The 26,917-nt window shown below is 39.7% G+C and overlaps 1 protein-coding gene across 1 annotated transcript; it reads right to left on the reverse strand.

The window, feature by feature from the left end:
• Positions 1–172: 172 nt before the first annotated feature.
• LOC149197104 (putative UPF0481 protein At3g02645) lies at positions 173–26,669 on the reverse strand. The gene is made up of 5 exons (XM_089408563.1): positions 26,473–26,669; positions 26,119–26,398; positions 1,623–1,906; positions 1,491–1,561; positions 173–1,449 (listed from the first exon to the last, which is right to left on the reverse strand). Exons 3-5 carry the CDS (start codon positions 1,795–1,797, stop codon positions 328–330), a joined length of 1,368 nt encoding a protein of 455 aa, XP_089264689.1. The 5' UTR covers positions 1,798–1,906; positions 26,119–26,398; positions 26,473–26,669; the 3' UTR covers positions 173–327.
• Between the last annotated feature and the right edge of the window lie 248 nt (positions 26,670–26,917).

Genomic DNA, 26,917 nt, shown 5'->3' on the forward strand with positions numbered 1-26,917 from the left:
TATAGATGTCTAACCTCACATTCAAACATCTCAGATTACAATAATACAAAACAAGCATAAAAACATTTCAGATTACAATAATATAAAAACATCTCAGATTACAATAATACAAAACAAGTATAGGATAATATCTTCATCACAAAGCTCATCATCCCAATATTTATAGAAAAAAATAAATTATCTCCGACACAAAATTCCCCTTACACCACTTAAACTAACTAGAACTGTGACACATCATCATCCAAAGTTCAATCCTACCTATCACAACCGAGTACAGATCATTTACACTTTATTATTTATTTCGAAGGTAAAAAAGGAGTGGAGCGACTACTTATTATAGGTCGATATAATTGTGAAGATCGTTTGCACCACGGTGAGGACCACTATGAGAATTGCGGCCGTCAATGCTAAAGCTGTCCATGGCAATGAAAAACGATCCTGCACGAGCTTTCCAATCTGGACCTTCATTTCGTTATTGTAGTGCGCATGAACCTTTTCTGCCAGTTTGTCGAAGACGTCTTCGCTTACGGGCACAGTGACTTCCTTACCTAGACCGTTGAAAAGGTCGGCAATCTCCTTGTCACTCCCGAGCCAGTTTGACATGACGCCCATTCTTCTCATCAATGCCACGTCTTGTTCCGTGTCGATCAAGTCGTTCATGAGAGCCACGTACGCAGTCACCCAATTGATTTCAACTGGCTTGCACATCTCATACGCAATCAAGTTACGGAATACTCTCTCTGTCCGATCGGTGATAGAGATAGGAGGAAGGAAAATCGTGGCGCTGTTCTTGTCAAAGTTAATCTGCTTGATGCAGCCTCCCTGAAGTGGTGAAAATTTGATCCCAGCATTTCTTAATTCTATTGCGTGAGGGATTCTTTCGGCGTCATACGGTGCTTTTCTTTTGCAGTGGAGCATGCTAATGCACTGGCTACTGCAACAACAGCCAATGGAGATGATACGCTCACCTTGATCTACACGCTCACCCTGACTGGAACTTGGGCGAGATGTAATGATGGTGTGCAAGAAACCCAAAAGATGATGATGACGACGACAGGACCATTGCTCTCTATCCAAATGCATATTGTCGAAAGGGATGGGCAAACGCGATATACCTTCCACCAGCAGATCGAAAAGCTCCTCCTCGACATGAACGGCCGAGTTGAGCTCCAATTGTAATAGCTTTAGGAGAACGACGAAAGGAATTTGATTTTCTAGCATGAAAATGTCGTGCACTATATCGCATGCAGCATGTTCGAGCTTACCGTTCCCAAAAATAGGGTCATAGCAGTTCTCCGGATTGGCTATGGAGTCTTCGTCCCCACCCAGAGCTCTTAATACTTTTAGAAGGAAGCAACCGTCCAAACATAGCATCCGAGCGAGGGTATCTCCATCGCAATCGATGTTTTCTTCATAGCTGTCCCTGATTTCATTCTCTAGCTGTAGTATCTAGGCCCTTGCACGATCAGCAAAATCCATATTGTTTGAACAATCGGGAGGTTCCTATTAGCATGGAAGCTGGTCATCATTTTAAGGAGGGCTCTTCCTATTAGCATGGAAGCTGGTCATCATTTTACGGAGGGCTCTTACTTTGTGATGGCCCATTGGAGAAAGCTCTCAACTTTCGCAATGATATGGACCCAAGGAAACTCTTTGAGGTACATATGCTTCCTTTTTTGTGTCTTTCAGGAACTTGGGAACTCTGAATATTGACACAACAGACGGCTCCCTGTTACGAAGATGGGGACGACGGGGATCCTCTTGAAAATAATCATTCCATTCCCTTTCACTGACCATCTTCTCAATTCTGTACAGTAAGGAAATTGTATCAATTGGCTCTGCTGCGACAACCCTCTATCATCACTCTTGGAATCACGTTCGGCATCTGGCTCGGCATAGTAGTGCGCTGCAGATCTAAAGTATATTAGCGAATAAAATTCACTATATAAATAAAATAAAAACATTATATTTTTTAAATATCGCTTCTGAGACCAATCCAACTTCCGCAACTCAACAAATTATATGATTATTTCAATTTGATGATATGTAATTTATTATTATATTATTATTGCAATTTGATCGTATGTAATTTATTATTTTTATAATAAAATATGCTTACGAGGAGGTTCACTGATTTTTGTTTTTGAAAAAATATATTTTTTAAAAATAGAAATAGGAAAACCAAAAAAAAATCTCTTTCTTGCATAGCAGTTTATTTGATTTTTTAACACAAAATAAGTTTAGTTATAGATCAGGAAAAAATAATAACGTGTTACTAGAAAAGAAAAATTAAATAGATCAAAGGAAAAGGTTGCTGATAAAGTATTATTAAAGAATTTTAAGCTTCTTTTGAGAGTAGATTTGTTAGAACATTATGCTTCATGTAACATTGAAGGGTCCAAAAATCATCAAATTGTTGTTTTAATTGTAGGATCTTCCTTTTCCACGATCCCAATTGAAGGATTCTAAGTTCCACATTTCCATTAAACCAATCCATTATTATTTTGGAATCACCAATCAATTTAAAAACCTAAGTTCCACATTTCCATTAAACTAGTGCACTATTATTTTGGAATCGCCAATCAATTTAAAAACCTTCACTTGCTTCCATAAAGTTAATGTTAAAGCACAACACAGAGCAATAACCTCAGCAACAAAGTTGGTACCATTTCCAATGCTCAACTTACATTTTAGAACCACATCATGAGGGAATAGAATGACAACACCAGCCCCACAATTCCCCCTTTGACAAACATCATCAAAGAAACCACATACATTTCCTTTAGATAGCACCAACTCCCTTATAATTCTTGTCTTCTTCAATTTCAAGGGCTTAACCTATTCCAGAAAAGCAACTATGGCATTATGTGCAATTACAATTGAGCATACAACATCATTTTGAAAAAGAACTTTGTTTCTCCCTAATCAAATGCCCCACATCACAAACCCTAGGAAAAATTTAAAAGAGGACAAACTAAATCTATAAAACCAAAGCCAAAGACTTTCTTCAATAGAGTTGCCAAACCACCAACTTCTGATTTTTAGGACTGGCAAAACCTCTTTCAAAGAGTCTTCACAAAAAGGAAAGAAACAAATAAAGGGTCACAAAAAGGAAAGAAACAAATAAATGGTCAATAGATTCTTTGTTCAACAACACAGAATCTAAGATCTTCCTATCTTTTTTTGCTAAAACATCCCAAGTGAGAATTTTCCTTTCAATGAGAAGTCATAACAAAAACAACATTTCAGGTGTCCTTGACCCTTCCAAACTAAATTAAACCATTATTTTGATTCACAGCTTCTATTTTGCTAGATCAAAGCTTTGTATCCCTAGTGTGGTGAAGTAACTTCACATTGCTTATATTTAGACCAAGAAAGGTTATCCTCTTCATCCCTACTTAAAAAGAAAAGCCTCCTTTTCCCAAACTCATAAAAAAAAAGAGTCCATTCACCTATAAAAGTTGGCAAGATTTGTAAATATTGAGCAGAAATCCAACACTTTCTACCCATATTTAGAATATAATAAACACCATGAAAATTTAGAAATTCAACCAAATATGCAGAAAACTTGTACCTACTATCACACTCAATCCACCAATCTCATCCTATTATCACTCAGGTTGTCCTTAAAGCTCCTTAAAGGATACGGCCGAGGTAACCACAAACCAATCTTTGGACTGCAGGTCCTAGCCTACCTGCAATCAGAGAGGGCTCTCTCTTTAGGATTTAGCTTTGTTTTGGGTTGATTTTAGGCTAGTTATGATTTTCTTGGGTTTTGTTTTTTGATTTTGGTGGGATGGAGGATTCTTTCAAACAGAGTTGGGATGCATAGTGTGAGAAGTTCAAACCATTGGGCATGGAGTCGTGGATTAGGCTTGCTGTTGCGTTTTCTTGGTCACAAGAGGAATACAGAGCATGATAGCTACACATAGAACAATATAAAGCTGGAATAAGGATGGAATGAAGGTCAGCGAATGAAAGGCAACTAAGTAGCTCTCATTATGCTAATAGAGGGAAGGTGAATGAACATTATATAGGAGCAATCAAGGATTCCTAAACAACATTCATATATGAAGGAACTAGTGTAAATATGAGCAAATCAGTATTCATATTTAGGACTAATTCAGAGGAAAACATAGATAAATCACAGAAATTGAGAACAGAATACAACTAAGTGAGCTCTGAACTATTATTTCTTTCTGCTATTTAGATAGTGAAACAATGATGGCATAAACAAATATAAACTGTAAACAGAGATAAGAAACACTTATTGGGCTATGTAGAAGCGTTAGGATTCCATAGTCACTCTTCAGACATTAAAACACAACAGTCAGTTCATCTCCCAAACATTCCAGCGATCTTTGATTATAGAGACTCTCAGAAAATACAATGCAAGTCTAGAGGAGGAAGTTATCGACCAACCAACCCTTCACATAAATACAGAGGGTTGTTTAAATAGAAAATATTTACAAACATCCCTTGAACAGGTGTCAAGGGAGAAAATATCTCAAAATATCTATCAAAACAGAGCCAAAAGAGATCTATGCAATAACTGCTTCTAATGCTAAGTTGTGCTGGAAATAAATGCACTAAAATATCTAAAACAGCTGCACATAAGGCAGCAGCCTCATCAAAATGGCTCTTTAGGGCTGCACAGGGTCCTGCAGCTTCAAAAATGGACTGAAAGAGTGCCTTGAGCCACGCGCTGTCCTCTGTGTGATAACTGCGCAATTAAGGAAGCAGCGCTGCTCCAAAAATATCACTGGGAACAATGTCTCTGCAATAACTCTGCCTTGAAAACCTTCATCTATGCCTTTAGGTGGCTTTAAGGCAACAAAAGAAGTGTTGGTGAACCTTAATGGCTGAATGATGCTTTGTTGACTTTGCTAGGCTTGCTTTGCTTTCATCTGCTTTGAAAAACTGGACTAATACTCTTTGCCGCATCCTGATACACTTTGGCACTGAATTTGGGCCTTTCCTCACCGATGATACTCTTTAAACTGTCCCATCGCCTCCTTCTGCCTTTTAATGCAAAAATAACTGCTGCTAATATCCTCCGTGGCCATTGGAATGCTATCGGCGCTCTCGCCGATCAAAACTAGCTTTAAACTTTAAAAAATGGTGCAAACAGGAGGAAAAAGTGTTGTCGACTTTGCCGAGGCCGAAACTGGCTATCTGAAGCAAAACTGGGCCTTGGAGCGATCTCAGAAAGCTTAGGGATGCATGAATTCCCTTATCGGGAGCCGGGCGCGGGCATATGTGAAAATATGAACAAATGCCGCCTTTTCTTTTACACAGAAAAAGACTAATTTCTATGTAAAATTCGTGAAAAACATAGGCGGGAGCGGCACTGTAGCGGAGATTAAATCCTGGCCGTTGGATCGCGCGAATGCAGATCCAATGGCTGGCGCTAACTCGCATCGGGGTGGACCATTGGTCCCAACACATAAAACCTCTGAAATGCCGCGGACCCGAAATGCTTATATGCCCTTTCTTTATGGAGATCAGGTCCGGCCCATCGACGATTTCATATCGGCGGATTTTAACAAAATCAATATGCGGACCCGAAATCCTTTAAAACTGCCCTTTAACATTTTTCGGCTCCGGGATATAGGAGCACACAGTGCGGACCCTTTCGGACCCGATATGCCTTTATGCCGCGCTTTATTACTTTTCGGCTCCGCTGGTCGGAGCCATATAGGAGTGATGTGATTAAATATGGGCCGTTGATCTCTGGGCCTGAATGGGCGGCTGAGATTAACTCGGCAATTCGCTATCGGCGGTGATCCAGGTGGATGTTGGTGGCCACCCACCTATCCCATTTGGACCCCCACAACTGTCTCTTTCAGTCTTTTCAGTTTTCTAAATTGTAGCACAGTTTACTATTTTTAGTAGTTTTTCGGGTCCAGAACTTCCGGAGCTGTTTTGAGGCCCTAAACGACGTTTTTTTGGGAATCTGGGGCAACATGGACCCATGTTGTCTCCCAAAGTGGTAGTACTCGGATAGATCTTTCTAACGAGCTATCGTACGCGTCAAACGGAGATCGTATGCCAAAGTTACAACCCCGGGAAATTGATGTACCAATTTACCCAAACGGGGCCCACAATTTGGCATTTCATCTTCTAGGGTTAGGTTTCGGGATGTGAAGGGTTTTCCATTGTTTCTCAACAATAAATAGGCCTTCGAGCCTCATTGTAACACAGTTCGGAAGAGTTCAGAGGCATGTAGCGACCACATCTCTTCTCAGAGATAAGCTACCATCGCCCTAGCTGCTTTATTACCATTTCTGGTTGTAAGCATATTTCAGTATTTTCCATTAATGAAATGAAGTATTATTTCCGCTGCATCTTTGTGTATATGGTTATCTCTGTAATTTATTGCGTTCCTGTCTAAATCAGGATCAGTGGTATCAGAGCGGTCTGCTTTTTCTCTGTTTTTCTTTGCATGTCCCCAACGAGGTCGGGATATAAGGATTTAGGGCTTGAACTGGTCGAACCTTTGCAAGACCAGCCTCGCAAATCCCGAAGGCCTCCCATGGCGGATGAAAAGAAATATGAGGGAGCAGGAGATCCTATCAAAATCTTGCTCAAAGAAGCCCTCGAGCGGCAAAGGAACGCGATGATGGACAGCTTTGCGCAGATCCTTCAGCGGCTACCCAGAGGCGACGCATCGACTTCCAACAGCTACTCTGGAAACGCCACACCGTTTAAGGTACAAGTTAATTTTGAAATCCCCATCTTCGAAGGTCAAATAGACGCAAATGCCGTAGATAAATGGTTAAATCTGCTAGATGGGTATTTTTCTGTTCACGAATTTTCAAATCGGGAAAAAATTGTTTTCGCTCTTCTCAAAGCAGCCCCCCACGTCAAGGACTAGTGGGAAACCTACTGCGAGCAGAAGGATGAAGGTACAGGCTCACTATTTTCAGCCGCACCCACTTGGAACGACTTTCGGGATGCCATCAAGGAGCAGTACTACACTGTCGGAAGCTATGAGGACAAATACATCAAATGGACCACACTGCGGCAGGGACGAGACCAAGATGTGCCGGAGTTCACAAACATTTTTCATACCCTTCGCACACAGTTGGGTATCAAAGATTCTGAGCTGCATCTGGTACTCAAATACCGTGGCTGCCTGCACAAGTACATCCAGGAAGAGATGGTGTTTTTGAATATCCCCTCACTCGGCACAGCATACCGATACGCTGTCAAAATCGAGCAAAAGTTCAAAGAGAAGAAGCGAGACTTTGGATCTGCAAATCCGAAGCCCAAAGGACAAAGCCAAGGCGGGGTGACCCAAGACAACCCGTCGAAGCCGCAAGAAAAGAACAATACCACGAAGCCGAAGAAGGACACAGGAAAGTGGTGTGAGTTCCACAAGAGTCCCACTCATAACACAAGTGAGTGTCGGACCAAGCAGTCGCTGGTGGCCGAGTTGAAGGCTTCCGAATCAGATGCATGTTCTGACCCTGAGCCAGAACCTGACAAGGGGAATGGTAAAGGGAAGCAGATCATTGATGCGGATCCCAGCGCCACTGTTGCCACTGCCAAGATCCAGAAGAATGAACCTGCAGATCCAGAAGAGGGGGAGCGTCTTTTCCACTCACAGATGTGGGTGAAGGGTTCGCCGCTACAATTCATTGTCGACAGTGGCAGCCAAAAGAACCTCATTTCAGCAGAGGTTGTGAAGTGGTTGGGCCTACCGATTACACCGCACCCGCAGCCCTACAGTATCGGGTGGCTTCACGAAGGACGAGATCTGAAAGTTCGCCAGTAGTGCCGCCTTCCATACAGCATCAAGCCCTTCACAGATGAGGTATTGTGTGATGTTACACCTCTGGATGTTTGTGATGTATTATTAGGCCAACCATACTTGTGGAGGCGACATGCTGTGTATGAGTCAAGGTCTCGTGCTGTCATTATTTCTTTAAATAATTCATTATACAGGATACCGGAGGTAGCCCCACCTACCGCCACCTCTTTGATCACTGCTAAGAAAGGCAGCAAGCTCATATCACAGACTAGGAAATTCATCTGTCTGGTTCACTCCCAAAGTAAGGTGAAGATAGTTGCTACATCCATGACCCCTGCAAAGGGTTCCTCCATGCAGCAGCAGCAACAAAGGGATATGGTCATGACAAAACACAGGAACGACTTCTCCTCACCCACATGGGTACCACACAAGTTTCAGGTGGGCAACAAAGTCTAGTTGCATCGACAGAAAGAACGCCTTACCAAAACCCATCAGAAGCTCATACCACTCCAACATGGTCCTTACAGCAGTACCAAGGCTATGGGGAACAATGCTTTGGAGCACGTCATTCCTCCATTCCTTCGCCTGCACCAAATGTTCAATGTGGACTATCGTCGACCATGCTTCCCACCATTTCTGGTCACACCAAAGATTGCAGGACAGCTCACCAGAGACCCAGCTCAGCAGAAGCTTCCTCATCTCAAGGAGGAACTCAACGCAATGGGGACCATTGCTTCCTAAGGGGGGAGGAATGATCCAGGTGGATGTTGGTGGCCACCCACCTATTCCATTTGGACCCCCACAACTGTCTCTTTCAGTCTTTTCAGTTTCCTAAATTGTAGCACAATTTATTATTTTTAGTAGTTTTTCGGGTCCAGAACTTCCGGAGTTGTTTTGAGGCCCTAAACGATGTTTTTTTGGGAATCTGGGACAACATGGGTCCATGGACCCATGTTGCCTCCCAAAGTGGTAGTACTCGGATAGATCTTTCTAACGAGCTATCGTACGCGTCAAACGGAGATCGTATGCCAAAGTTACGACCCCGGGAAATTGATGTACCAATTTACCCAAACGGGGCCCACAATTTGGTGTTTCATCTTCTAGGGTTAGGTTTCGGGATGTGAAGGGTTTTCCATTGTTTCTCAACAATAAATAGGCTTTCGAGCCTCATTGTAACACAGTTCGGAAGAGTTCAGAGGCATGTAGCGACCACATCTCTTCTCAGAGATAAGCTACCATCGCCCTAGCTGCTTTATTTCCATTTCTGGTTGTAAGCATATTTCAGTATTTTCCATTAATGTAATGAAGCATTATTTCCGCTGCATCTTTGTGTATATGGTTATCTCTGTAATTTATTGCGTTCCTGTCTAAATCCGGATCAGGCGGGGTCATGGGGTTGCCACATAGAAACACCGAAACCCATCGGACCCGATAAGTTATACAAGCCCTCTTCATTTTATTTCGGGTCCGACCCATCGGCAGGACCCAAATCGGCGGTTTTAACAGTGGAATGGGTCCGCGGACCCGATCTCCCTTAACACTGCATTTGATAACTCATCGGCTCCGCCAAATCGGAGCAGTATATGGGGCGATGCGAAGTGCGGGGCCGCGCGACAAGATCTGGACCATCAGATCTGGGGCCCAAAAATGGATGGCTGCAATTATATCGGGACTTCGGCAATCGGCGGGGCAGAAAGTTGACATATATGTGATCGCCGAACTGTGCGGACCCGATATACTATTACCGGTCCACTTTATGTGTTTTCGGGTCCGGCCCATCGGCGCTATGCCCCATGCCCTGAGACTTAGCCATTTTCGCTTATATATGCCACTGCCCCCTCCCGATAGCGATATCGCATTGGAGGGGGATCAAACAGAGCTTTATCTCATCGGAGCACGCTTTTTATGAAAAGGCAAGGCAAATGAATTCGGAGGGGTTATATATGATATTTTAAACATATGATTGCCCCCTTCTGATAGCGATATCGCATCGGAGGGGGTCCAAATGAAACTTTATTATATCGGACCCATGTTTTTGTGAACTGCTAAGCCTTTTGGGAAATCAGAAGGGTTCCTTTATAGTTTGGCATGGATTCTAAGGCATCGGAAGGGGTCCGATAGCCAAAAAAAGGGAGGATTTTATCCTTTTTTGAAGGTTTTTCATGGTTTTTGCATGGTTTTTGTATTCTTATGCCTTGGAAGGAGTCCAAAGGCACTTAGGGGGAAAGTGATGTGGTTTTGAGAGGGGTTTAGTGGCCAAAGAGGGTTTCATGCCTTATAAAGGCAAACCAAGGCCAAAGAGATGATTTTTATACATATGAAGGGAAACTATGCAAAGGAATGAGTCCTTATGCATTAGGAAGAAGGTTAGAGGGGTCAATGAGGGTTCTTGCTGAGTTTCAGATAAACTTAGCAATTCCCAAGGATGTATATGGTTATTTTTCAACCAAGGGGAGGGGATAAGTATATAGGGGAGTTATAGAGATAGTTTTAGTAGGGGAAGGGAAAAGAGATAGGGAGTTACATAATAAAGTTAGTAGTTAATATGATAATGATGAGAAAAAGCGCTAAGAATGAAGTCTTAGGCTATCAATGGGGGAAAACGACTGATAGAATAAGTGTGAACGTTCCTTTAGTAAAGCAGATCTTCACCAAGGCAGATGATATGGAGAATGATGAATCTAAGAGGTATCAAGCAGATCTTGACCTCTTTAGGGGAAGTTAGTGAGTGACTTGGGGACAGAGGAGGAAGGGGAAGTTAGACATGCCTCGCTTGAAGTCCTTCAAATGGAAAACTGCCTCAAACTTGTGATATGAATAGATATGACACTTGAAAATTTGACATGGATCACAAGTCATGATTCTGCAACCACAAAGCTACCTACACGGCCTATTCACCTAGCATTTTCTCTTCTTTTTGGTTTGGGTGCACTTGAACTAGCATACCCAGCTTTTTGTTCTTTTCTTCTTGCTGTCCTCCTATCTACAACTACACTTATTGCATCCAGGGGCTCAGATTAAGCTGTTGAGCACCCTTGTTTCTCTACCTATTTACAGATCTGCCAAGATTAATCTGTTTGGACAGATATTTATTCTCTATATTCTACAACAGGAAATTGAAACCTAGGGATGCCAAGATTAAGCTGTTTGGACCTCCCTTAGCCGAAAACTCATCAAAATGGATCAACTCATCAAAAATGGAACACATCAGTGGCATTTAGACTAGCACACTCTCATGGATACTTCTCTGGCCATCTGTAGCAAATATGGAGCATTGCAGCAAGCAAAGTATGACATATTTGGCATGTAAAAATGTTGATCATGAAATATGATTAACCTGCTGTAGCAGGAGGCTAACAGTGGCTCCACTTGGGGATGACTTTTCCTTGTGACAAGCCAAGAACAGCAGGTCAGAATGCCTTGATCCTCTGTAGTTGCTGTTAATTGAAAATTTCTTCTGTGCTAACTGCTGAATGACTAGAACTTTAACTTATGAATGCAGCACTCCTCCTTATCTGAAACACTATGAAAAATAAAGCATCGCCTGCTTTCTTCTGCGTGCTTGATATTGCATACACTTTTGCTTGAGAACTGCCTTGTGAAATAAACACAAAAAGGGAATAAAACTGGAGCTCTTTTTTTCTTGTCTTTGAAAGGGTGCTGAAGTAAACTGAAAATCCTCCTTTCTTTTTGATACTGTTGACTTGAAGACTACAAGCTGCAAACAGCTTCTCTTTAACATAAATCACTGTGATATGACAGCGCTGCTCTTGCTGTTTTGCTGAGATTACTGCAGAGACAGAGCTTAAAAATAGAGGACTTGCATTGGCTGTGTCTTCACAAACTTTGTTGCTGCTCCTCTAACAATTGGACTGTTCATGCAAAATAAAAACAAAAGTGCTGATATATACACATATCAATGTACAAAGAGATATTTACAAAGCTGCGTTATGTTCAACAAAAGGGATCATGATAATGCTTCAGCATACGGCCATTTACAGGGCCTTCTTCAGCAGTGTTGCCCTCTACAGATTTGAGGAAATATGTGTTATTTCCCTGAACAACAGAAATAACAAATGGCCCTCTCCACAGGAAATCAAATTTTGCGTGTTTTCCCTTGTCTTCTCTTCGTGAGTCCCACCTTAGAACTTTGTTTCCAACACAGAAATTCTCAGCCTTAGTCCTCTTATCAAACATCCTTTTGAGCTTCTCTTGCATAATTTCAGCTCTGTCATAGATTTGCTCTCTTGTCTGCTGCAAATGAATTGTTTGGTTTATCCTCCTTTGTATATCATTCGGCTCAGCTTGAATCTCTTGCAGCAGCTTGATAATAGGAATGCCCAGTGATGAAGGAAATCTGGCCTCCATGCCATATACTAGCTCATAAGGGCTCATCCCAATGGATTTCTTGGTTGACAATCTGTCTGCCCATAGGGCATTTGTGAGATTTTTATGCCAGTTCTTCTTGCTTTCTTCCAAGGTCTTCTTAATGATACTGATCAGGCTCTTATTAGATGACTCGGCTAAGCCATTACCTTAAGGGTAATAGGCTGTGGAATGGCCTAAAGTGATATGGAATTTATGGCAAAAATTGATCATCCTTTTGGATTTGAAAGCAGCGGCATTGTCAGTGATGATCTTCTCAGGGCAGCCAAATCTAGACAGGATATTGCACTCAAGGAATTGGATAATGGTGGTGTCATTGGCCTGCCTGCATGGAATGGCTTCAATCCACTTGGTGAAATAGTCGGTGTCAGTTCGAATCCACTTCTGCTGGCCTGAGGAAGAGGGATGGATTTCTCCAATGAAGTCAAGACCCCATTGTTGAAAAGGCTTTTCGGTTGAGATGGGCTTAAGAGGCAAGGGCAACAGCTTTCTTTTGCCCTCAAAGATTTGGCATTTGTGACATGAGATAGCGAACTTCTTTACATCTGCAAACAAAGAGGGCCAATAGAAACCAACCCTTAAAATTTTATCAGCATTGGACTTCCAATATAGATGTCCTCCACAGTCCCCTGCATGGAATTCTTTCATGACATTATTAGTTTCATTCATGGTCAAACAATTAAGCAATATGCCTTCATGATTCTTCCAAAATAAAGCACTATCTAAGACACAAAATTTCAAAGCCTTCATTTTTAAAAATCTTTTCTTAGTTCTGGACAATCCTGGGGGAGCAAACAGGTTTAACAATACAAAGCATATATCAGCATACCATGGGGATTGCAGAAAGGTGTCACTGATATGTGGAGTCGCCAGCTCCTATTCATTGTCCAGTTGGTTGATGTCTAAGGCTTGAAAGTTTGTTTCGGACATCAGTTTGGCTAAACCTTGCCCCTTTATTAGCTTGGTTGGTTTTATTTCTATGTCATACTCAAGAATGTTAGCAATCCACTTGCCTCTTTTGCCTTCTAACCCTTCTTGGGTTAATATGTCTTTTACAACAGCATTTGGGACATAGGCAATCATGTGTGAATATAAAATGTAAATTCTGAAGTCTTTGATTGCTTTAACAAGGGCATAGGCCTGCTTCTCCATGATTTGGTACTTCAGGGGTGCATCTCTTAAGGCTCAGCTGAAAAAAGCAATTGGCTTTTCATTTCCTTGGTCATCCTTTTGCAATAGGACAACAACTATGGTATTATCAGATGCAAATGAAAATATGATAAAGTCCCTATCAAATTGAGGACTTTTGAGGACTGGGGCTTGAGTTAAGGCAACTTTGATACTCTCAAATGCTTGCTTGGTTTCAAGAGACCATTTTACCTTGGCATCCTTCTTTAACATGTTGCTCAACAGTCTTGTCAGCTCGGCTAGATTTGGGATAAATCTCCTTAGGAAATTGATCTTTCCTAGGAATGCTTGCAGTTCTTTTATGTTTCTTGGATATGGGATTTGGAGAATGGCTTGGATCCTTTCCGGATCAATTCTAATCCCGTCTTTTGAAATGATATGTCCAAGTAGTTTGCCTTCTTCAAGGCCAAATAAAGACTTCTTGGGGTTCAAGGAAATGCCATATTTCCTACATGTTAGGAACACTTGTCTCAAATGTCTTAGGTGCTCTTGATCAGATTTGGAGAAAGGGGTAACATCATCAAGGTAGACAACTAGGAAATCATGGATTTCTTTGGCGAATGTAATGTCCATGGCCCTTTGAAAGGTGGCACCTGCGTTTTTTAGGCCGAAAGGCATTTTCACATATTTAAATGTTCCCCACGGTGTTGTAAAGGCTGTCTTGTCTTGATCATCTGGGTGAACCAGTATCTGATTAAAACCTGAAAAGCCATCTAGCAAAGAGATTCTAGTTGACCCCACTACTTTTTGTAGGATGTGGTCCATTTTGAGCAATGGGTAGTGGTCTTTAAGGGAGACTTGGTTTAAGTTTCTCAAATCTACACAAAGCCTAATCTCACCTGTTTTCTTTCTTGTGGGAACAAGATTGGATACCCATTCAGAAAATCTAATGGGTGCTATGATACCTACTTCAAACATTCTTTGCACTTCTGTCTCAATCAAAGGGAGAAGCACAGGATTGATTCTCCTCAGTTTCTGTTTGAAGGGCTTTTGATTTGGCTTTAAGGGAATGGTATGTTGAATAATTGAGGTGTCATAGGACTTCAAGTCCTCATAACTCCAAGCAAATACATCTTGGAATTCTTTGAACAGATCAACGTATTTGGGCTTATGATCGGGTGGCAAAGATTGAGATATTTTGATCATTTTGGGCTTCTCTGCTGTCCCAATGTTGTGTTCTTCTATGGCAGTGTTTATAGGCTGCATTTTTGGCTTTTTGGGCACATCATTTGCATCAAACATGTCTTCTAGTGGAGTGAGGCCAACCGGGAGAAAATTGTCCTTTAGATCAATGATTTTGGCCTCTGTTTTGGCTATTTCCTCCAAATGCATCTGTTTCAGCTCTTCTATGTTTTCTTCATCAAAGATGGTTGGCTGTAGCAATTTTCTAGCTGTTTCAGCTGTTACAGTTTGCTGGATTTGGTTTATTGCTTGCAGGGGATCATCCATGGCATCCATATCAATGTTTAGGCCTGAAAACTCATGCTGTAAGGTAAGAAAATTGTTGATTTGAGCATCATCCTCAAACACTTGCCAATCTTTAATGTTATTTGGGACAGCAGGCCTATGTTTTATTTCAGCAGTGAAATGGTGATTTGGCTCAAAGGGAAGCTTGCATGTACTAGCGAAAGTGGCTAGGCTGTGAGCATGAATGTTATGATTTCTTGAAATCTTGGCAAGCTTGGATTCAGTGAATGTATCAAGTATTGCAGTGGCAACAGTCCTATAAGCTCTTAGCCTTCTATCATTGGTAACAAAGTTGCCTTTCATTTGTTGGATTACTAGGTCTGAGTCATCTAGAATGGAAACTTTGGCAGCTCCTAAAGCTTTGAGCAGCTTAAGGCCTAAGAGGAGTGCCTCATACTCAGCCATGTTGTTGGTGCATTTGAAATTTAGCCTATAAGCATGACCCTCTGCATGGTTGTTATGTCTATTGTGAATCCATATTCCTGCCCCTGCTCCTAACTTGTTAACAGAGCCATCAAACTCTAAATACCATGTGATTTCTTGCTTGTGGTTAGTATTAAGAGTTTCAGTCATTCTAGGATTGGGCAGACCTAGGTTTTGTGCTTCATGTGGTTCTTATTGTATGCTGTTTGCACTGATTGTTTTCACAGTTTCCTGCGTATGGGCAACTGATTCTTGATTGATGTATGTTTCTTGTTCTAAAGGCAAAGGTCTCTCATTAGTTGGAGAACTTGTTTCATCATTAAACAAAATAAAAGAATCCATATCAGAATGGATTGAATAGATAGGGAAATTCTGGGGTTTTTCCTCACTACTTACCACATACTTCATTAGTGTTTCTCTATACAGTCTCTTTGGTTGCCCAAAGACTGAAATAGTGGCATATGAGAGGTCTAATTGGAGAGATCCTTGGAGTTTTCCCCCCCAAGATCTTGACAACAGCATGCCATACTTTGGTGGAATTTCAGCAACCACCACATCCATGAGGATTGTCTTGTTTGGGTATTGGACTAAGGAGAGACATAAGTATTTGATGAGGCCTAAACATTTGACTTGACTTGAGTCAAAGGAGAATAGATCTTTGTAGGGTCTTGTTACATCAAGGTTTAGCTTCTCCATTACAGCTTTGGGCATAAGGTTGTGTGAGGCACCTGAGTCAAACATTGCATTGTGTAAAACTTTATCATGTATGTGCAGACTGATATAAAAGGGGAGAACAACTCCATGTGCTGATTTGCCATCAACTTCTGGACCAAAAAGCAATTCAGGTGTATCATCTAAAATATTCACATCATCCCTATTCTTTGGCATTTGCAGTGATCTTTGGATTTGTTGCCTATACACATCATGCTTTGCAAGTTCAGATAAGGGGATGGAAATCTTAAGTTTGCTTATTTCTGCTTCTAAGTTGAATGGTTTCTCCAATGGAGTCTTTGTGTTGGCAATAGCAGATTTCCCCTTTTCAAGTGTATTTTCTGTGTTTTCCTCTTGATTATCAGTGTTATGGTGAGTGATTCCTTGCGGTATTTCTGTTTTGGGAAGGCTTTTAGGAGTGCTGTTCAAGTTCTCTTTCGAGGAAGAAGGTGGCAGAGGCTAATCAATAGAAAACTGTATGTTTGTTATGTCCTCTACAGTCACTTGGTGCGGGTTTGGGACAGTTATATCAGCTGTTTCTGTTATAATAGCCTTGCCTCTAATCTGGTTGGGCTGTTTTGTTTCCTTCTGTTTAATGGGCTCGGTTACATCAATTGTTCTAGTTCTCAGTTTATATTGTTTGTGTACTTGATAAACAACTGAATCATAACCTTGTTTGAAGTCAAAAGACTCACCTGACTGGGTCTGAAATTGATTAAAGTCATGCTCATCTTGGTCTTGTTGAGTTAGGAAAATTTGTTGCTCACCCTTCAAATCCACCAAGTTCATGTGAGTGTGTGTCCTCTATGGCATCACTAGATGTGGATGCTTTTGTATAATTTTCTTGGAAAGGAGGCCTTATATCACGGTCTGGGCTAGATCTACCAGCGTTTGAGTTCTGAGTGTTCCTGAAATTTGGGTTCCTTATGGTATTGGGCTGTTGCCCTTCCCATGATGATTTCCTCTCAACACTCTCTACTATGTCTCCCAGCCTGTGCATGCCATTGATAATAGCATCTAGCTTTTGATCTAAGGCTGAGGGCTCTTCCTTGAAGGTGGTTCTTCTCTCAGTTCTAGCTCTATTTCTTTTGGCAATTAAATTTGCCTCCACAGTGACAACCACATTTTGCATGTTCGCAAGGTTGTTAGGAGCTCTTTCTTTTAATTGGTAGGCCATATTTGGGTCGAATCCATCAGGTAATTTATATAAGGCAAGGTCAGGTGGGGGCCTTAAGTTTTGTGGGATAAAACGCTATTGAACCTTGCACAATAGTCCAAGGCTGTTTCTTGTGGACCTCTTTTGATTGTATCGTATTCAGCTAGTATGTGCAAGGGATCTTTCTTTTTCTCCCATCTGTTGATAAATGACTGGTATAAGGCTTCTGGGTCTGCTATGGAATTGGCTGGAAGTGCTCTAAACCAAGTCCTGACATCACCTGACAAGCTTTGGAAAAAAATCTTCATTCTCACACCATCATCGTCAATCTCATAGATTTCAAAGTAATCCTGCATTTTCTTTGTATGCTGAAGGGTTGTGCACGCACTTGTGCCATCAAAATATGTGATTTTAGTTTGGTAATCCTGAGGCATAGCCCCGGGATTTGCAGGTAATTGCAAAGGTGCATATCTGTTAGCCATATTCACAGAGATAAGAGGGACAATAGGAACAACTGGGATAATAGGAGTAGTAGTGGTAGTATGTGCAGTGAATGGAGGTGTGGAAGGAGTGCTTTGACAGGTGGATGAAGAACAAGGGGAACTAGGGGTTGAACGAAATAAAACTTTGACAGGGGTTGGGCCACAGTGTGGGTGAACTGCTTCAAGACTATTATTAGCAAAATCCTCTCTTCGCTCTAGCTTCCTGAGGTTCCTTGGGATTATATTGGGATTTTCAAAAGCTGCTCGGGGATGTGGGTCAGGATTTGACCTTGTATAACGTGAATTCTTTTTGGGAGCCAGCTTCTAGCTTGTTTTTCAGGGATTTTTCTAAGAATATAAGGGTTAGAAAGAAACTTTTGAAGGTCTGGTTCCTTCCCAGTGGAGCTTTCCACCTTGATTTGTGAAATTATCTAAGGATGGTCCCCAGCGGAGTCGCCATTATGTTATCACTCAGGCTGTCCTTAAAGCTCCTTAAAGGATACGGCCGAGGTAACCACAAACCAATCTTTGGACTACAGGTCCTAGCCTACCTGCAATCAGAGAGGGCTCTCTCTTTAGGATTTAGCTTTGTTTTGGGTTGATTTTAGGCTAGTTATGATTTTCTTGGGTTTTTATTTTTTATTTTGGTGGGATGGAGGATTCTTTCAAACAGAGTTGGGATGCTTAGTGTGAGAAGTTCAAACCATTGGGCATGGAGTCGTGGATTAGGCTTGCTGTTGCGTTTTCTTGGTCACAAGAGGAATATAGAGCAGGATAGCTACACATAGAACAATATAAAGCTGGAATAAGGATGGAATGAAGGTCAGTGAATGAAAGGCAACTAAGTAGCTCTCATTATGCTAACAGAGGGAAGGTGAATGAACATTATATAGGAGCAATCAAGGATTCCTAAACAACATTCATATATGAAGGAACTAGTGTAAATATGAGCAAATCAGTATTCATATTTAGGACTAATTCAGAGGAAAACATAGATAAATCACAGAAATTGAGAACATAATACAACTAAGTGAGCTCTGAACTATTCTTTCTTTCTGCTATTTAGATAGTGAAACAATGATGGCATAAACACATATAAACTGTAAACAGAGATAAGAAACACTTATTGGGCTATGTAGAAGCGTTAGGATTCCATAGTCACTCTTCAGACATTAAAACACAACAGTCAGTTCATCTCCCAAACATTCCAGCGATCTTTGATTATAGAGACTCTCAGAAAATACAATGCAAGTCTAGAGGAGGAAGTTATCGACCAACCAACCCTTTACATAAATACAGAGGGTTGTTTAAATAGAAAATATTTACAAACATCCCTTGAACAGGTGTCAAGGGAGAAAATATCTCAAAATATCTATCAAAACAGAGCCAAAAGAGATCTGTGCAATAACTGCTTCTAATGCTAAGTTGTGCTGGAAGTAAATGCAATAAAATATCTAAAACAGCTACACATAAGGCAGCAGCCTCATCAAAATTGCTCTTTAGGGCTGCACAGGGTCCTGTAGCTTCAAAAATGGACTGAAAGAGTGCCTTGAGCCACGCGCTGTCCTCTGTGTGATAACTGCGCAATTAAGGATTCAAGCAGCGCTGCTCCAAAAATATGACTCGGAACAATGTCTCTGCAATAACTCTGCCTTGAAAGCTTTCATATATGCCTTTAGGTGGCTTTAAGGCAACAAAAGAAGTGTTGGTGAGCCTTAATGGCTGAATGATGCTTTTTTGACTTTGCTGGGCTTGCTTTGATTTCATCTTCTTTGAAAAACTGGACTGATACTCTTTGCCGCATCCTGATACACTTTGGCACTAAATCTGGGCCTTTCCTCACCGATGATACTCTTTAAACTGTCCCATCGCCTCCTTCTGCCTTTTAATGCAAAAATAACTACTGATAATGTCCTCCGTGGCCATTGGAATGCTATCGGTGCTCTGGCTGATCAAAACTAGCTTTAAACTTTAAAAAATGGTGCAAACAGGAGGAAAAAGTGTTGCCGACTGTGCCGAGGCCGAAACTGGCTATCTGAAGCAAAACTGGGCCTTGGAGCGATCTCAGAAAGCTTAGGGATGCATGAATTCCCTTATCGGGAGCCGGGCGCGGGCATATATGTGAAAATATGAACAAATGCCGCCTTTTCTTTTACACAGAAAAAGACCAATTTCTATGTAAAATTCGTGAAAAACATAGGCGGGAGCGGCACTGTAGCGGAGATTAAATCCTAGCCGTTGGATCGCGCGAAGGCAGATCCAACGGCTGGCGCTAACTCGCATCGGGGTGGACCATTGGTCCCAACACATAAAACCTCTGAAATGCCGCGGACCCGAAATGCTTATATGCCCTTTCTTTATGGAGATCGGGTCCGGCCCATCGGCGATTTCATATTGGCGGATTTTAACAAAATCAATATGCGGACCTGAAATCCTTTAAAACTGCCCTTTAATATTTTTCGGGTCCGGGATATAGGAGCACACAGTGCGGATCCTTTCGGACCCGATATGCTTTTATGCCGCGCTTTATTACTTTTCGGCTCCGCTGGTCGGAGCCATATAGGAGTGATGTGATTAAATATGGGCCGTTGATCTCTGGGCCTGAATGGGCGGCTGAGATTAACTCGGCAATTCGCTATCGGCGGGGTCATGGGGTTGCCACATAGAAACGCCGAAACCCATCGGACTCGATAAGTTATACAGGCCCTCTTTATTTTATTTAGGGTCCGACCCATCGGCGGGACCCAAATCGACGGTTTTAACAGTGGAATGGGTCCGCGAACTCGATCTCCCTTAACACTGCATTTGATAACTCATCGGCTCCGCCAAATCGGAGCAGTATATGGGTCGATGTGAAGTGGGAGGCCGCGCGGCAAGATTTGGACCGTCAGATCTGGGGCCCAAAAATGGATGGCTGCGATTATATCGGGACTTTGGCAATCGGCGGGGCAGAGGGTTGACATATATGTGATCGCCGAACTACGCGGACCCGATATACTATTACCGGTCCACTTTATATGTTTTCGGGTCCGGCCCATCGGCGCTATGCCCCATGCCCTGAGACTTAGCCATTTTTGCTTATATATGCCACTGCCCCCTCCCGATAGCGATATCGCATCGGAAGGGGATCAAACAGATCTTTATCTCATCGGAGCACGCTTTTTATGAAAAGGCAAGGCAAATGAATTCGGAGGGGTTATATATGATGTTTTAAACATATGATTGCCCCCTCCCGATAGCGATATCGCATCAGAGGGGGTCCAAATGAAACTTTATTATATCGGACCCATGTTTTTGTGAACTGCCAAGCCTTTTGGGAAATCGGAAGGGTTCCTTTATAATTTGGCATAGATTCTAAGGCATCGGAAGGGGTCCGATAGCCAAAAAAGGGAGGATTTTATCCTTTTTTGAAGGTTTTTCATGGTTTTTGTATTCTTATGCCTTAGAAGGAGTCCAAAGGCACTTAGGGGGAAAGTGATGTGGTTTTGAGAGGGGTTTAGTGGCCAAAGAGGGTTTCATGCCTTATAAAGGCAAACCAAGGCCAAAGAGATGATTTTTATACATATGAAGGGAAACTATGCAAAGGAATGAGTCCTTATGCATTAGGAAGATGGTCAGAGGGGTCAATGAGGGTTCTTGCTGAGTTTCAGATAAACTTAGCAATTCCCAGGGATGTATATGGTTATTTTTCAACCAAGGGGAGGGGATAAGTATATAGGGGAGTTATAGAGATAGTTTTAGTAGGGGAAGGGAAAAGAGATAGGGAGTTACATAATAAAGTTAGTAGTTAATATGATAATGATGAGAAAAAGCGCTAAGAATGAAGTCTTAGGCTATCAATGGGGGAAAATGACTGATAGAAGAAGTGTGAACATTCCTTTAGTAAAGCAGATCTTCACCAAGGTAGATGATATGGAGAATGATGAATCTAAGAGGTATCAAGCAGATCTTGACCTCTTTAGGGGAAGTTAGTGAGTGACTTGGGGACAGAGGAGGAAGGGGAAGTTAGACATGCCTCGCTTGAAGTCCTTCAAATGGAAAACTGCCTCAAACTTGTGATATGAATAGATATGACACTTGAAAATCTGAAATGGATCACAAGTCATGATTCTGCAACCACAAAGCTACCTACCCGGCCTATTCACCTAGCATTTTCTCTTCTTTTTGGTTTGGGTGCACTTGAACTAGCATACCCAGCTTTTTGTTTTTTTCTTCTTACTATCCTCCTATCTACAACTACACTTATTGCATCCAGGGGCTCAAATTAAGCTGTTGAGCACCCTTGTTTCTCTACCTATTTCCAGATCTACCAAGATTAAGCTGTTTGGACAGATATTTATTCTCTATATTCTACAACAGAAAATTGAAACCTAGGGAGGCCAAGATTAAGCTGTTTGGACCTCCCTTAGCCGAAAACTCATCAAAATGGATCAACTCATAAAAAATGGAACACAGCAGTGGCATTTAGACTAGCACACTCTCATGGATACTTCTCTAGCCATCTGTAGCAAATATGGAGCATTGCAACAAGCAAAGTATGACATATTTGGCATGTAAAAATGTCGATCATGAAAGATGATTAACCTGCTGCAGCAGGAGGCTAACACATCCAATTAATACATTCTTACCATTACTAATTTTCTATGTGATCCATTTTTCCATAACCTATATCCCTCACATCACATTTCTTCTCCATATCATTAATCGGCCCCTAGTCTTAACCATACCTCAACAACTTATCCTTTAAGTATTTTAACATTACCTCAACAACTTATCCTTTAAGTATTTTAACATTATGATTGAGCTCCATAGTTTTTTTTTTTCAAAAACATCCACGATCCACATTGGAATGGCCAATCTTTCCCATTTCACAGAGAGACCTCTATTGAAATATTTTTGGGAATTTTCACTATAGTTAGCTAAAAAAAACTAGAACGCTTGGCTTAATTAAATATATATCGTTTGAAATATTTTTGGGAATTTTCACTATAGTTAGCTTAAAAAAACTAGAATGCTTGGCTTAATTAAATATATATCGTTTATTTTTATAAAAAATTGATTTATTATTTTTACAAATAAAATTACCAACTTAATAAAATCTAAATATATAATTTATTATCAAATTATACTATTAAATATTTGAATGATCAAATTATATAATTATTTATTTTTATAATAAAATAAATACAAAAAATAAAAATAAAAAATGATTAAAGGGCTTTTCCAAGTGTATTATATTAGATATCATTTTTTTTTGTAAATCATTCATCTATAACCATTTATTAAATGTATAAACATCATATTATGTTATAAATTTAACCTTTTATTATACATGATTTATTATTTTTGTAATATTTAATAAATTGATAAAAATATGATTTTATATTTATCATATTAACTTTATTAATTCATCAAGTGATAATAGATGATAAAATTATGTGATTCATTTGAAATTTGACTATATATAATTTATTACTTTTATAATCTATTTATTAATCATTATTACTATTAATTAAAGATTAAAAATAATTTTTTAATATTTAAATTTTATAAATTTATATTAGTATATAATTTTTAATAAACATAGTTTATTAGTGATTACGGATTTTTGGGTTTTATATTGTTAATGTAATTTTTTTGGATAAATCATAATAAACAAACAAAAAAAAAGAGAGCTTAACAAGTAGATGGTTAGAAATTAAATAAGAGTTAGATTCCAGCATTATCATATCATATTGACAGTCTATCTTTTTTTTTTAATATATAATAACATATAATAATAAATATTATATAATGATATGATTATCAATTTCCTTTTCTGGTTTAGTTTTTAAATATAATTTTACTCATTTATTTTTATTTTTATTAGTATTTTGATTTTATATTATTTAGTTAGTTATTTATTTGTAATTTTTTATACAATTAAATGTTTTTATTATATAATATCTTGAACATTTTAAATAAATATTCATTCTATTTTCTAACATTTAGTTTGGAAACATGATGCATCGTTGCTATTTATATCTAATCATACATCTGTTTTTTCATCTTCATTTTTAGAAAAAACCACATTAAATAGTTCGAGTCAACCAAAAACTAATGATATGGTTTATCCAAAAGATATTTACAATAAAAATATAATTTATAATATGTTAAATATTTCAAAAACTAATTTTTATTTAATTCCTTTTTATACACCATAATTAAATTCAAAATTATAATTATAAAATTTCTCATCTAAAATAATAATAAATGGTTAGGTAAAAAAAATTATTAATTAAATGCAATATATATATATATACCATTAAAGTATTAAAAAATAAAATATTATACGATGTTAGAAAAATTTCTACCGTGATAAATTATGCCACTATTTATGAAAAAATATAATGGCAATTTAATAATTTGATGAGGGGAGACATTTAAGATGTTAACCTGCGGAAAAGATGTTATGGGGATGCAAGTTTTTCCTTTCCTTCAATACACGTGTTGCTTCACCAACGGCCTTCCTCTTCCTGATAAGGTAAAAGATCCATATCTTCATAAAAAGATGCAAATATACAACATCCATATATTGAATAATTATTGCCTTACTCCATGAAAAGGTAAACCAACGGCCTTCATTTTTCAATAATTATAAAAAGATTTGTGGATTTTTCAATCGCCGAAAGTACAATGATTGAAGACTGAGTGCCGTACTGTCGAGCAAGGTAAACGTGGAGAGCTTGACCATCAGTGGAAATGGAAAAAATGTGGCATCGCTGGGTTGGAATTTTCACCCTAAATGACTCAGTTTTGCCAATTTTGATAATTATTTTAATCTGAAAAGCTGATAATTTTGGAAAATGTTTAATTATATTTGACTAGAAAAATAACCACCTAAACCTAGGCAACATCAACTAAAAGAATATTCAGAAACCATTATATCTATTTAATCTAATACTCATTCGGCCAATGCAGCCAATTCAGATTCTACTATTTCGATATTGATGACATAATTAGCCAGGAATTGCCAGCAACAAGTCCCTGCCTTTGTAGTAGCAAAGCATTTTCTCTTGGTTTAGTAACTGAATAATGAAAAATACACCATAGGAAGTGTACTAAAGATATAACTAATCTAAGTAAACTGACATAAATTAACAGAACCAGTGCATATGAAGTACAAATCTGGATGCTGAACTTGAAATAATTCTTCCCATCTATAATTCATCATGCAAAATAATACAACACCATTCTAATATTCACAGCTGAATAAAGACAATCACGAGGAGTCATCAGGTCAGTCCTTCCAAAAAAATATTCCCCCCATAATTACCAATGTTCCACCAACTTTCTGGTATGGAAGAATGCTGAAATAGAGGGACATGTGCAGGCACCCCCCAATTTTTAAAAACATGATTGGAAATGTTGGGATCCCCGATAGAGTAGAATGTTCAAACTTGAGACCCCTTAATATATGTGAAACATTGACAAATCACAAATATGAACAACGAAAGGCATGGCATAAATATTCACATCTACTTCAAGGTTTTGATTTTATTGTGTGAGAGAAAGTTGACTTTTTCTCAGGCCACTGAGCATAAATCATGGGGAGAACCTGTCCTCCACTAGTTTCACCATCCCAGAAATATCAGAAGCTTGAAAGACACACCCCTCAGCCAAAGTAACACATCCCCATGTAACACTGATAGTTACACCCAAGGCTAATGGTAGCAAAAAGGCCAAGGCTGTTTCATGTTGAAGTTTAATACAGGTGCTGCACGGAAAATACGTGCAAATATCCCATTGATTGCCAATTTGGTTTGCAGTACATGAAAGTTGGCTATTATTGGAACTGGAAGCTTACAATAGTTTAAACATTGAATCTTTTCCAGTTTACTTGATGTTTTCTGTTTAATTTGGCAACTAAGAATTTCCAGAAGATAATAAAAGTAAATATATTTGAGCAAGTTAATGAACCGATAAAAAGAGTTCAAGGCACAAAGATTGACATGGAGCTGGGAAGAGAGTTCCAAAGGAACTAAGCAACAACCCAATTTTGTCAAACCCATTTGAGATGAAGACCCCAAGTACACATGTACTTGGCATCCTGATACTGAAAAGCATTGCTAATGACTTCCATCAGATGTACGCAGGAGTGGTTATCATTTCAATGCATATTTCTAAGACAACTAAAAACCTGGCGCAACTCATCGAAGCATACAAGGATCAGACTAACATGGGGTTTAAAATTGAGGAGTTTGATGACAGAGGCACAATCATGGCACAGATTAGGCGCAAAATAGAGGCAATGGAAGACCACTCCACAGGCACCATGCCAGACTCAGATCATCCGTCAAAGTAGAAATTTTGTCCTAGTTGTAGAAAGGATCCCCTTTTAGAGAAACCAATCCTTACCTCCTAGCTTGATGCATCACTCTAGCAATTGAGACACGAAGACAAGATCAAACTCAGTCTTAAACTCAGTCTCTCTGTATTTTCCATGGACTCTGAACATGCTTGAAAGACCCATTCTCAGAGAAAAAAACATTGAAGTAAAAAATAAATACCTTTCAGTAACCAAAATCACATATCATCAGACGAAGAACGGGACTTCCATCCAAAAGTGTGTTCTCCAGCTTAAGATCACAGTGACAAACTTGCTGCACAGAACCCAAGTCGAAGTTCCTTACAGTGAGGTTATTTCAAAAGCACCAGAGGATTGACGGTCAAATCTTCCCAAAGCAGCATCCGAAAAGGATTTCACATGCAGCTTATCCACTTACCATAGAATGGCAGGACTTCACCGCTGATATGAGCTGCTGGAAGAAAAAACGAGGCTGCATAATTCTGGAAATCAGCAAGATTAAGATACAGAACGATGGAATTAAAAGAAAACAATTTATGATTTAATGTAATCTCACCTTCTTTAGGAAGTAGAATTTCAAGGATTACAACTTCCAGGGGATTTAGAACCTGAAGAAGCTTCAATACCATTTCAAAGAACCTTTGCATCCCCACTTGAGCCTCAAATAAGCCTTGCAATCTAATAATGCTATTATTGTGGGGGCTCAAGTGAAAGGGGGTAGAGGAAGATGCACAGTGAAGTGGATAAAGACAGTATTCGTAGCTCCTGTGGGTACGGTATAAGAAGAGGACACAGTGGAGAGGGTCAAATTGAAATTGGATAAGAGAGAATGGGTTCCCATTGCGCTTCAAAATGTAATCTCAGGCGGAATCTTTACAGTTTAAAGACGAAAAAAAAAAAAAAAACCCAGAAATTCCATGATGACAGCAGTTCCAAGCACGGTTGGAATTTAGAATTTTTTTTATATATCATATTTTTTTTTGAAGTTCTGGGTTTTTATG

Source organism: Pinus tabuliformis, chromosome 2_2, assembly GCF_031772625.1.
Source record: "Pinus tabuliformis cultivar Carrire ecotype Pingquan chromosome 2_2, CPIR1, whole genome shotgun sequence".
Classification (NCBI taxonomy): Eukaryota; Viridiplantae; Streptophyta; class Pinopsida; order Pinales; family Pinaceae; genus Pinus; species Pinus tabuliformis.

Excerpts from the sequence above, each read along its gene's own strand:
- LOC149197104 (XM_089408563.1), bottom strand. The coding sequence starts at position 1,797 with ATGGTCAGTGAAAGGGAATGGAATGATTATTTTCAAGAGGATCCCCGT. Across the intron at positions 1,562-1,622 it reads GGGTCCATATCATTGCGAAA|CTTCCATGCTAATAGGAAGA; the intron begins GTTGAGAGCTTT and ends AATGATGACCAG. Across the intron at positions 1,450-1,490 it reads CTAATAGGAACCTCCCGATT|ATACTACAGCTAGAGAATGA; the intron begins GTTCAAACAATA and ends GCAAGGGCCTAG.